This window comes from Puma concolor, chromosome C1, assembly GCF_028749965.1.
Source record: "Puma concolor isolate L17-30 chromosome C1, mPumCon1.1.hap2, whole genome shotgun sequence".
Lineage (NCBI taxonomy): Eukaryota > Metazoa > Chordata > Mammalia > Carnivora > Felidae > Puma > Puma concolor.
The window spans coordinates 209,650,176-209,662,202 of NC_141674.1; the positions used below are offsets into that span (position 1 = coordinate 209,650,176).

Sequence of the window (12,027 nt, forward strand, 5' to 3'; positions counted from 1 at the left end):
TGCCCACTTTTTAGCTGGATTGTTATATTTTTTGTTATTGAATTGTATGAGTTTTTTGTATATTTTGGATATTAGTCATCAGATATATGATTTGCAAATATTTCCTCCCATTCTGAAGGTTGCTTTTTCATTATGTTGATGGTTTCCTTCGCTGTGCTGAAGCTTTTGAGTTTGATGCAAGGCCACTTGTTCATTTTTACTTGGAATGCAGTCGGATCCAAAAACTCATTGCCAAGACTGATGCCCCGGAGGTTACCATCTAGTTTTCTTCTAGGAGTTTTATGGTTCCAGGTCTCACATTCAAGTCTTTAATCCACTTTGAATTAATTTTTGTGTCCAGTGTAAGAAGTGGCCCATTTCCATTCTTTTGTACATGTTTGTCCAGTTTTCCCAACACTATTTATTGAAGAGACTGTCCTTTCCCCACGGTATAGACTTGGCTCCTTTGTCATCATGTAGTTTTTGTCATTCTTGTCTCTCGTGAATCACAAATTCAGCGCTGGATTTTATGTATGAAGGCTTACATTTTACATTCTAGCCTGAAATAATGTGTCTCTCCACTATCCTTCTATGAACAGATACTCAAAAAAAAAAAAAAAAAGTGAGGTTCTGAAAAACACAATAACACAATTTCAAATTTAAAGAATAAAAATTAGGTGAATAAACACACTTCGGTTTTCACTCTTCCATAATTGCAAGGTTTCATTTTGTAGCCTCAGCAACCCATAAAAAGAAATGATCAGTTTAAATTGGTAGCGGGCATTGGAGAATTCTTCTAATCCAGGAGGCACGAACATGATTTACTTCTAATAGCCTCTGAAGGCCAACTAAATGATCTGTTTCTACTACTGACCTAAATATGTGTGTAGTCTTTAATGGGGAGTGCTTCACTTTGTAAAATCATTTAAAACAAGATTTTTTTCATTCAGTCTTACAGTCTTCATCATTTCAGGGGATGTGTGAAGATTACATTCTAGAACTTCTGATTTTCACATAGTTCATTGAAATCTCTGACTTTGTGGCAGGAGTATTCTTCCCCTTCGTGGTATCAACTTCTACTTCCTTTAGTTAATTAAGGGAAATTCTCAACAATATTTTCGTTACTTTTGTCTACTTCTCATGAGGTTCTTCTCATGCTCTATGATATCCAGACCTCGTTTTTGTTCGAGGTGGTTCCTCTGTTGTTTTAATGGAGAACGAATACCGTGAAGGCAAAATCTCTCATATATTTTTTTCTTGATGGCATCATGAAGATAAAGAAAAGATGTTTGGGGATCAAGCTGCTAAAGATTCCAACAGACCTGAAGTCAGTGGGAAGGCACGTACTTGGAAGGGCAGCTAAATGCCACCCTCTACAATCTCTCACTTCATATGAGATCTTCCAACCGCTTGGACGCAGTTTCCAAGTCGTGACCACTTCTCAGAACCGTTTTCAGAAAGAGGAAGTCTCGATGGTAAAAAAAAATACTTTTCTTTTCAATTGTGCCTACAAAACGTGTGTGACTAAGGCCCAGACACTCTGAATATACACAGTAATTACTCACGAAAGCCGGGGGTATGGTAGACCTCCTTAGCACGAAAGTCCATACGGGAGGTTATATCAGGAGTGACCTGAATTTAAGGGGATGTCCAGAGATTTGGTAAAAGTTAACGTTGGCTGTTTGCAAAAAGGTTTGCTGCTTTGGAGGAACATCGTTTTGTTCTTTACAGTAATGCAACTGAAAAATACTGGGCGCCTGGGTGGCTCAGTCGGTTACGTGTCCGACTCTTGATCTCAGCTCAGGCCATGATCTCGTTGTTTGTGAGACTGAGCCCCGAAACGGGCTCTGCGCTGACAACGTGGAGCTTGCTTGGGATTCTCTCTTCTTCCTTCTCTGCCCTTCCCTGGCTCTCTCTCTCTCTCTCAAAATAAATAAAAACTTAAAGAAATAAAGAAATAGAATAGCCTCCTTCCCATTCACATCTTTCTTTTTTTTTCCTGTATGTTCACTGCTACAATCCCATTCTCCTTAGAGTACACCAAATGATCTTTTAAAGAATTAAACTGGATCACATCACACTCTAGGCTAAAATTTCCACAGGCTTCTGTTGCAGTGGGAATGAATCCAAGCTCTCTCTTCCAGGGCCCGCCAGGTCCCTTGCCTCGTTCCATGGTTTCACTTCACTATAACCTTTCCACCTCAGTTCCAGCCTCCCATTCTGCTCAAGAGACCATGCTGGTTCCAAGGTCAGGGCCCCTGCCCTTGCTGTTTCCTCTGGGAATCCTTTCCCAAGACCACAGTGCTGGGAGCTACTGTCCCTTCAGGTCTGAGCTCAGACGCTACCTTCTCTGAACTATTCTGCAGCTCCTTCAAATTCTGCATTTGTGGGTAGAGAGCAGCCCATCCAAGTAGCCAAGCCTGGAACTGCTGGGGGCATGGGAAATTTGTGCAAATAGTGCCCAAATCTAAACCACGTGTCCACATAGGGGTCCCTGGGCTGCTCAGTCAGTTGAGTGTCTGACTTTGGCTCAGGTCATGATCTTGTGGGTCATGAGTTGGAGCCCCATGTCAGGCTCTGTGCTGACAGCTCAGAGCCTGGAGCCTGCTTCAGATTCTGTGTCTCCCTCTCTCTCTGCCCCTACCCCACTCACACACTGTCTCTCTCTCTCTTTCAAAAATAAACATAAAAAAAAAAAATAAACCACACGCCCACTAAAAAGTTAGACGCAACAAGTACCTTCTCGATGCTTTCAATTGAGGGAACTGTTAATAACTTCGCTTTTGATTGTTGTGTTTTTCTGGATTATTTGCATTGTTTTAGTTAGATGAACCAATGTGTTAGGAGATTCCAATTCATTGCAGTTCTTTGAATTCGAGCAACTCCAATCCCTTCCATGAATATTATATTTCTTTTCTTTCTTTTTTTAAAGGAATGCTGTATTTCAAAATTTGCCATTCACTTACTTTACTTATTAATAAGTCATTGTTACACACTTACCAGAGGCCAGGCATTCTCCTCCCTTGTAGGGGATTCTGCAAGGAAAAGTCCCTGCCCTTTGGGGATTTTTGCTTTAGTGGGGGACACAGACACTGAATAAATGACTACTTTAGTTCAGGTAGTAGGTCAGGCAAGCTTGTCTGTGAAGGTGATGTTTGAACAGGTACAGAACAAAGACACCTTCTCCCAAAGACTTTACTTAGTCCAGAAGAAAAAAAAAGCTGTTAATTTTTCCCTTTTTGCTGTTCTTAGACATGTAACATTTCTGCAGAGGTTGACTACTTTCATGACTCTAGGTATCCCAGCATGGAAATACATGAAGCCAGTGGCAAATCTGAATGCTAAATACAGAATATCCTCAGAAACATGTTTTGGTTCACACTGTTCTTTTCCAGTCCTGTTGTATCTGCTCTATTGAAATAACAGCTCACAAAAGAGTGATAGAATAACACTTCAAGAATTTGTTCAGGGACACCTGGGTGGTTCAGTTTGTTGAGCATCCGACTTCGGCTCCGGTCATGACATCGCGGTTTGTGAGTTCAAGCCCCACATCGGGCTTGCTGCTGTCACGGCAGAGCCTGCTTTGGATTCTCTGTCCCTTTCTCTCTGCCCCTCTCCAACTTGTACTCTCCCCAAAATAAATATATATTGAAAAAAAAAAGACTTTGTTAGAAAATTAAATAAGAATACATTTGTATCTCACAATCAACTCTGTTCATATACAACAAAATGTACATTGTTGACCAAAATGCTGTATCATGACTCCTATTTTTAAATTTTGTAAAATAGACCTTGACACTAGTTAACGTGCATGTATTCATGAACAACTGTAGAACTTAAACTGAGAACGTATTTTATACATGGAAAAACCCTTTATATATGACAGGTTCTTACCGGGGTAACTGTCGGAAGTCTCCAGAATATTGTTCATATTTGTAGTTTACCACATACCATTGGGAGCTATAAAATTTACAAGCCTAAAAGAAAAAAAATGACAATTAAAAATTATCATTAAAAAAAATTAGCCGTCTTGGCAAAAAGCACAGCGAATACACTTCATGTCATCTCTGGGGTAGTGTTAACAGGGAGCTATATTAGCGATTTTAAGGTAGGGAAGGGGCTGGGTGATGATAATCATTTCATATTTTCTAGTGAAATGGAAATCTAACCTTTCCCAGACTCTTGGAGGAGGAACCATTTAACATATTTATTCTATTTTACGCCATCAAGGAAAGTCTAATTTAATCAGCCCATGAATCATACCAGATTCATTACTAACCTCAAGTACAGTCACGTTTTAGTTTTCCTTAGCAACCTTCCATTATTTAACAGCTCTTACTGGTAGAAGATATCATTATTTCTATGTAATCTTTTCATTGTAACTTTAGCCCATTTCTTCTTGTCCTTGCATCAGTAACTTATCTCTTCCCCTCTATGTCAGCTGGACTGTCAATTTGAAATCAGTTTTCCAGTTTTACCTCAATGCCTTCTAAGGGTTAGCCTTCTCCATGATTACTCACTGATTTTTATAGATGGGTAGGAATAAAACATGACAAGCGACTTTTTGAGAAACAAAGTTAAGAGTATAAAATAACTATCTTACAGTAGTACATAATGGCTGATTTTGCAATGCTGATTGATGGCAAATATTTCCCAAGCACCAACCATGGACCTGGCAGTGGCAGACCACAGAGTAGTAATGGGGATTTCACTAGGTGGCTTTTAAGATTGCTTTCTTTCTTTCTTTCTTTCTTTCTTTCTTTCTTTCTTTCTTTCTGTATTTATCTATTTTCAAGAGAGAGAAAGAGAGAGAGAATAAGCAGGGGACAGGCAGAGAACCAGGGGGACAGAGGGTCTGAAGGGGTTCCTTGGTGCTAACAGCAGAGAGCCTGATGCGGGGCTTGAACTCAGGAACCGCAAGCTCATGACCTGAGCCAAAGTCGGTCGCTTCACTGACTGAGCCACCCAGGCACCCCTCAGATTCCTTTTGATCCTAAAATTACAGGAACCTGGGGATAAAGCATCTGGCATGAGGATTATAAGGAGGTCTTGTCCTCTACGGTGAAGAAAACGAGGATCAATGAGCTTCCCACAAGGTGAGAAATAACGACCTGTGGCTGTCTGGAACAGGGAAGGGGACAGGCAAGGAAAGCAGTGGGAGAAGAGTCACTTGGGGTGTGGAAGCGCCAGAAGCAAAGGAAACACTGCCACTGTCTTTGCAGAAGAGAAAGTGAACAGAACGTGGGAGGGAATGGCCCAAGGGCACTCCAGAAAGGTTGGTGGGGAGCCCTGGGTGCACGCATCTGGCTCAAGATGCAGGGGGCCCCTGCGTGGCTCAGTCGGTTAAGTGTCTGATGTTGGCTCACGGTTCATGGGTTTAAGACCCATGTTGGGCTCTGTGCTAACAGCTCAGAGCCTGGAGCCTGCTTCGGATTCTCTGTCTTCCCCTGTCTCTGCCTCTCCCCACCTCTCAAAAATAAAAAAATTGACATTAAAATTAAAAAAAAAAAAGTGCAGGCAAAGGCAGGGAGAAGGGAGAGTGGTTGGGTACCCTCGGCTGCTCTGGATTTCTCTAACCTTGAACTTTCTTGGCACCATGACTCTATTTGTTCAGGACAGCACCCACACACAAGCTGGGGACTGAGGCTGAAGAGCACGTGAGCCTGGGACCAAGACGGGAGGAGGAGGATGTTGGCAGAGAACAGTGGAGAAAACCAGCAACTAGAGAAAACCAGCTGGAGAAAACCAGTAGTAGAGAAAACCAGTAAACAAATGAACATGGATAAAGGCAAAGCGAATTCAGGAGAGTGGGGTGGGCTGTGGATGGACAAGAGGAATGGGGACCACACTGAATATTTAACTAAACTGCAATGAAAATGAATATTTTCCTAAAATGAAATTCCCAAACCAATTCTGCAAATTCCATGTTTCTGGAAATAAGAAGAGAACCAAGCCCTACTGTGCTCCTTGGATGAAAAGTTCCATCTTCACTTTAAAAGAAAAAAATTTATTTATTTATATTTGTGTGTGTGTGTGTGAGAGAGAGAGAGAGAGAGAGAGAGGGAGAGAGAGTCCCAAGCAAGCTCCACGCTGTCACCACAGAGCAGGGCTGGATCTTATGAACTGCAAGATCATGACCTGAACCAAAATCAAGAGTCAGACGCTTAACTGACTGAGCACCCAGGCGCCCCCCAAAATGAGTATTTTAATAAAAATAAGTCTTTTATGAAAAATGAGAAGTTAAAAAAACCATGAATGTGTTCAGAGTATTTCTCCCCCTAGTCTGACCCAGTTTGGATTATTTTCTTAGGACAGAATACTCAAAGTATTTTAAAGATTCTTGGCAAAAAAATCGCCAAACCAATACATATTTGTTACAAGAAAAAGGCAAATAGAGGGAACAGCACCGAACCAGGAGCTACACTGTTTTATTCTTGTTCTGGAACGAACCCATTATTACTGATTTCCCACATGATTTTTGGTCAAACCATTTCACTGATTAGGATCTCAGATTTAGTTAGTGAATACCCAGGATATTAGACTGGATTAGAAGTTTCTGTCCCATAATATCTCTGTCTACTCCCCCTACTCTGGAAGTTTAAATGGCACAAAGATGCACTGATTGACTCACTACCCTTTCTTGCTAGGGATAGTATCTATGTTTAGACATGATAAACACGTATACTTCATGCATATTTCACATGATACTCAAAATATGCCAAAGGCTTAACCGAATCTGAGATATGTATATCCTGAATTTCACACAATGGGTGTAATGCTTTCTCATATTAGTATAGTCTAGCCAAGAACTACCTCTTTTTTGCTTTGGAGTGGCAAGTGCCTGTCAGACACCGCACTACAAGGTGCTTTACATATGATTTTAACAAGCACTTGATGAGATTTTATTGTTCCGTTTTTATAAATCACAATGGCAAGGAGAGGCTCAGATCTTTGCCATGATAGAAGTAGGACTTCAAATTGGATTTGTCTAACTCTAAAAGTCCCTTCAGCTAATTTATGAGTTGTTCGATGATTGTAGACTTTTTTTTTTTCTTTTAAGCACATCTGGACCATCATTCCAAATGTCTGTATGGTGTCTGGGAGTCAGACAGACCTGGTTTTGAATTTTGGTGTTAGCTGTGGGATTTCAATGAAGTAACTTAATTAACTCTAAGTGTCTCTATCTGTCTAAATACTACTAACTTCAACAGGATCTAATAAGGTACTTCCTATAAAACACCTAACAAAGGCTGAGTGCTTAATAAACACTTGCTTTAAAAAATAATCAGTTTTGGGGGCACCTGGGTGGCTCAACTCGTTGAGCATCCAACTTCGGATCAGGTCATGAGCCCGCATTAGGCTCGTTGCTGTCAGCACTGAGCCCCTCCAGATTTTCTGTCTCCTTTCTCTCTGTCCCTTTCCTGCTCAGGGGCGGTGGGGGGGGGGGGGGGGGGAGGGGATGGGAGGAATACACACAAACACTCTCTCTCTCTCAAAAATTAATAAACATTAAAAAGGTAAGTTTTCCCAACATGTTTGATTCAATGTATAATTCACATTCACAATAGTTGATAACAACAACCAGTTTTTCTTGATTTATGAAAGCACAGTGTTTTGGAGAGATTTTTAGCTCTATCAGAGAGGTTTGCTTTAATCCAATTCCTTCTGAATTTATTTACTATGTTTCACATATCTGGTGGAGGTGGGTAGCTGAGGATTGGGGTGGAGTAGTTGACCCTTAAAAATCCAGCTAGATCTGTGATTTCTTGGACTCTAAGAAAGCTAGTGCATTTTACAAACACATAAATGTTTCTCCTACAGAGTAATGGCATTTGGGAAATGTTACGCATAGAAAATTATTCTCTATTCTTTGTTCCAGCCCACAGAGTCCCTCTCATTAAGAACTATTTTAATTATGACTAGAACTCCTCTTTGTCTGAACACCAAGCTGAAATGACCTGTCGCAAACTCAAAGTCACAGGTCCCATCCGTGCCTGTCACAGTAAGGCACCGGTTCCATTTTCTCCTTACTACCTACCTAGCCCACAGCACTGCTTTCAAAATACTGACTCCTATCCTCTTTACACTGGAAGCTGCCACCAGCTACTTCAAAGGTGAAGACCGTGAAATCCAGCAAAAATCTGCCGAGTTGGCTAATTTTTCCAAACAGCAATGCCCCAATTCACATTTTATTAATTTACTATCTCTGCTCGTTCAGCTTTTATGTTTGCTATCTCTGCTGTTGTTTAGACACAAAAAAAGCTGAGCAAGGTCAACATGCTCCAAGGCTCTTAGACCATTAGGACAGTGCTTCCTAAACGGCATCGTGTCCGTTAGTTACCAGGGATTGTTAATTAAAATGCAGATTCCTGGGTCCCGCATGCGATCGGCTGACTCAGAAGCTCTGTCGGGGCCCTCAAATCCACCCTTCTACTCGAGTGACAATGTGGTCCTCGTACTGTCTGCCCGTGGACTGGAAGCATTGGGCGGGTCCTGACTTCACACAGTGGGCTCTGAAAACCGACATTACTCTCTAGCTGAAAGGGCGTATATCAACTGCAGCATGTAAACCCCATTTACAGTGGGCATTCAATATTTATGTGAATGAATGTATTTCCTATATCCTTTTTCTTTTGGAAATAACTAAACATGACCCTATGAAAGTTCTAGGAATCTAAATACTTTATTTTTTTTTTTTTTTAATTTTTTTTTTTTTCAACGTTTATTTATTTTTGGGACAGAGAGAGACAGAGCATGAACGGGGGAGGGGCAGAGAGAGAGGGAGACACAGAATCGGAAACAGGCTCCAGGCTCCGAGCCGTCAGCCCAGAGCCTGACGCGGGGCTCGAACTCCCGGACCGCGAGATCGTGACCTGGCTGAAGTCGGACGCTTAACCGACTGCGCCACCCAGGCGCCCCTTACATTTTGGTTTTTTTTTTTTTTTTTAATTTTTTTTTTTTCAACGTTTATTTATTTTTGGGACAGAGAGAGACAGTCTAAATACTTTAGAAAAGGTTAAGCAACTGCACAAGGCACCCTAAAATAATATAAAGAAAATATTTCATCTTTTTCCTTTCCCCCTTTCTCTTTAGAGAATCATCAGAATCAATTCAAATTATGTTACTTACCTCAAATAGCAATTTGGGTTTGGCAATGTAATCTGTCCTTCTCTTAAAAGGGCTGATTATTAGATTCTGGCTACAGAGTAATAAGCAGGTAATAAATGGCTTTTCAGATGAAAATTCTTCTTCTTTTTTTTTTTTTTTTGTGGGCATGGAGGTTTATTTAATTACAGGACTAGTTTCTTGCCAAAAAGACGTATGCAACCACAAAAGGTATTCATGGTGGCCCTTAGTCACCACTGGGGTGAATTCTGTGTTTGTAACATGATGGTGGTAATTTCACATTCATGCCAGACTTTATTAAGTTTAGAAGTAATTATGCCTATCGGACGAATGTTGAAAATGCAGCATCATGAAATTAAGTTAATTTAGGCAAATTATGTATTGAAAAGATGGCTGGATAACTTATCATCCACACCGAGACACTATGTTAGTAGCCAGGCCGGCAGGTAGAACATGAGGCGATCCCTGCAGGACACAGGTTCACTCACCCTGTTGACATTTTAGAGAAAAAGGGAAAAGCCACTGAACATGTTTTTTTGTTTAATTGGGTTACATTTATGTATTCCTTTCAAATGAAATAATTATTTTTTGTAGTATCAAAATAAGGTGAACGCAGTGAGTTTTTACAACGTGTACTATACTCTTGGTAAAGGAAACAAATGTTTGGACGAAATAAGCGACGTAAATACAGATATTACTCAGTTTCAGAAATCACGGTACCATCTAATTTAATGGAGTTTGGGTCTGAGCTTTCAAACTATTGCTTCATATGAGACAGTGTTACCATGTCTATAAATGTGCATGTACCATGTAAAACAGAACGCCCTGTGAAATGCCAACCATAAATGAGAATCGTTTTTCAACTATTTTATTACGTTGAATGATAGAGCAGCCTCAAGTAATCCAAACTGAAAGTGAATCAAAATATTTGGCTTATTATTTTTTTTTTTTTAAGCTGTGCTGTATTAAGGTAGTTGAGCAAACTGTAAAATTAGACTTTCGTAAATCACACCTGTGCCTGACCCAGGACCATACGTTCGAATTTCCCAGCTGGATCTCAGAAGTAATTTGTCAAGACATGAAAAACGGATGGTACTGAAAACCTTGGTTATATTATGATTGAATCATCCTTCCCATGTAAGCATAAAATCTGGGTTGTAATTCAATGCCACTGAAATTTTTAGGTTCAAACTTCAAATGGGCTCTTTCTAAACGTTTTTTATATGCCAGGGTTTTGGGCTCGTCCTTTTGTGTTTTCATCCACTTACCACCAGACATTACAGGATGATTTTTATTATGCAGAAGAGGAAGCCAATTTAGAACTGGAACAGTTTTGCATATTTGGAAGCAAGACTATTATTCTAGGGATTTTGGTGGCTAGACAATAAATTTCTTCAAGGTCGTTAATGTGAAACTCAAAACTATTTTGTTTTCTTCGGCGTTTTCTATTAGATTTTATCCTAATGGCACTAAAAACTAAATGCATTTAAATTTACCTTTTTTTTTATTTAAAAAAATTTTTAAATGTTTTTATTTATATTTGAGACAGAGAGAGACAGAGCATGAGCAGGGGCAAGGCAGAGAGAGGGGGAGACACAGAATCTGAAGCAGGCTCCAGGCTCTGAGCTGTCAGCACAGAGCCCGATGTGGGGCTCGAACTCACGGAGTGTGAGATCATGACCTGAACTGAAACCAAGAATTGGATGCTTAACCAACTGAGCCATCCAGATACCGCCCCCCCCCCCTTATTGGTTTTTGTATGTTTATTATCTTTAGTGTTATACATTTAGTGTAAAAATAAAATGGGTGATCCATTTTTCTTCTGGCCATGATAGAAACAAAATTACCACACATAAGTAAGATTAGTTACAATAGAGGACAATAACAAATTTTGATGTGATTTTTCCATTAGTTGAAGTCGCAAAATAAATATAGCTTAACTTACAAGCTTACTTTTAAAAAGTACACACAACATTGGAGTCCCTTAGCCTCCAACAAAGCCTTATTAGTGAATTAAGAGCCTTAGTCTTCAAAACGGAAACAAAATTTTTTCTATTCACACTTATTTTATTCAGAAAGGATAATGGCTTTTTTCTAATCTAGAGAGATTCATTTATTTATTTTTATTTAAAATTTTTTTTCTAGGTTTTACTTATGTAAGTACTCTCTACACTCAATGTGGGGCTCAAACTCACGATCCCGAGGTCGAATCACATGTTCTTTCGACTGAACCAGCCAGGCACCCTGGAGAGATTTTTTTTTAGTTTTTTTCCCCAATAGCTTTCAGTAATTTAAATTGTGCATGTGGCTCTGATGTTATATCATAGAAGTTGGTTCTAAAGTGAGGGAAATCTTGCTTACTGTTGTGCTCTGGTATAAAGTTAATGCATGCATGAGAATCATTCATCTGCTGCCCAACGATTCAGAATCAGAAAACAGCATTCATTTTTACTTAATTTATACATGCAAAAAAAAAAAAAAAAAACCACCAAAGCCCCAAATCATTTATTAAAAACACTTATTCTTACTTCTGGGTAAGTTTGAGGGCACATTATTCCACATATGAGAGTCACACAATTTGTGCAAAGTACAAAGGCGTTTTGACTAAAAGAATGGTTTCTTTATCCATGCACATAATATGTAGTTCAAAATTAAACACGAAGCACATGAAATTATTTTAACCATAAAAGAGAAGTGGAATTCCCTATTTTCCGGAGACAGGGTACGTTTCATTCTAGTTAGATATGTTTCTTTTAGTTAATAAAAATGGGCAGCATGAAATACATTTTAAGTCATAGCCAAGCCTCCTCTCCCCATAATTTTCTTTGCTACGTCCGGGATCCAAATTGTCTCACATGTTCTTTACTTCGCAACATGATGCGGCTTTTACCTTGAAGATTTATAATTTTCTCTTGAATTAGC

The 12,027-nt window shown here is 39.7% G+C and overlaps 1 protein-coding gene across 11 annotated transcripts in view; it reads right to left on the minus strand.

Annotated features, from left to right (window-relative positions):
* DOCK10 (dedicator of cytokinesis 10) overlaps positions 1–12,027 on the minus strand; it is a 271,165-nt gene that overhangs the window by 118,805 nt on the left and 140,333 nt on the right. For all 11 annotated transcript variants that reach the window (XM_086719771.1, XM_086719772.1, XM_086719770.1 and 8 more), the window contains exon 4: positions 3,874–3,956. In XM_086719771.1, the coding sequence (XP_086575897.1) occupies positions 3,874–3,956 (83 nt within the window). The remainder of the gene's footprint in view (positions 1–3,873; positions 3,957–12,027) is intronic.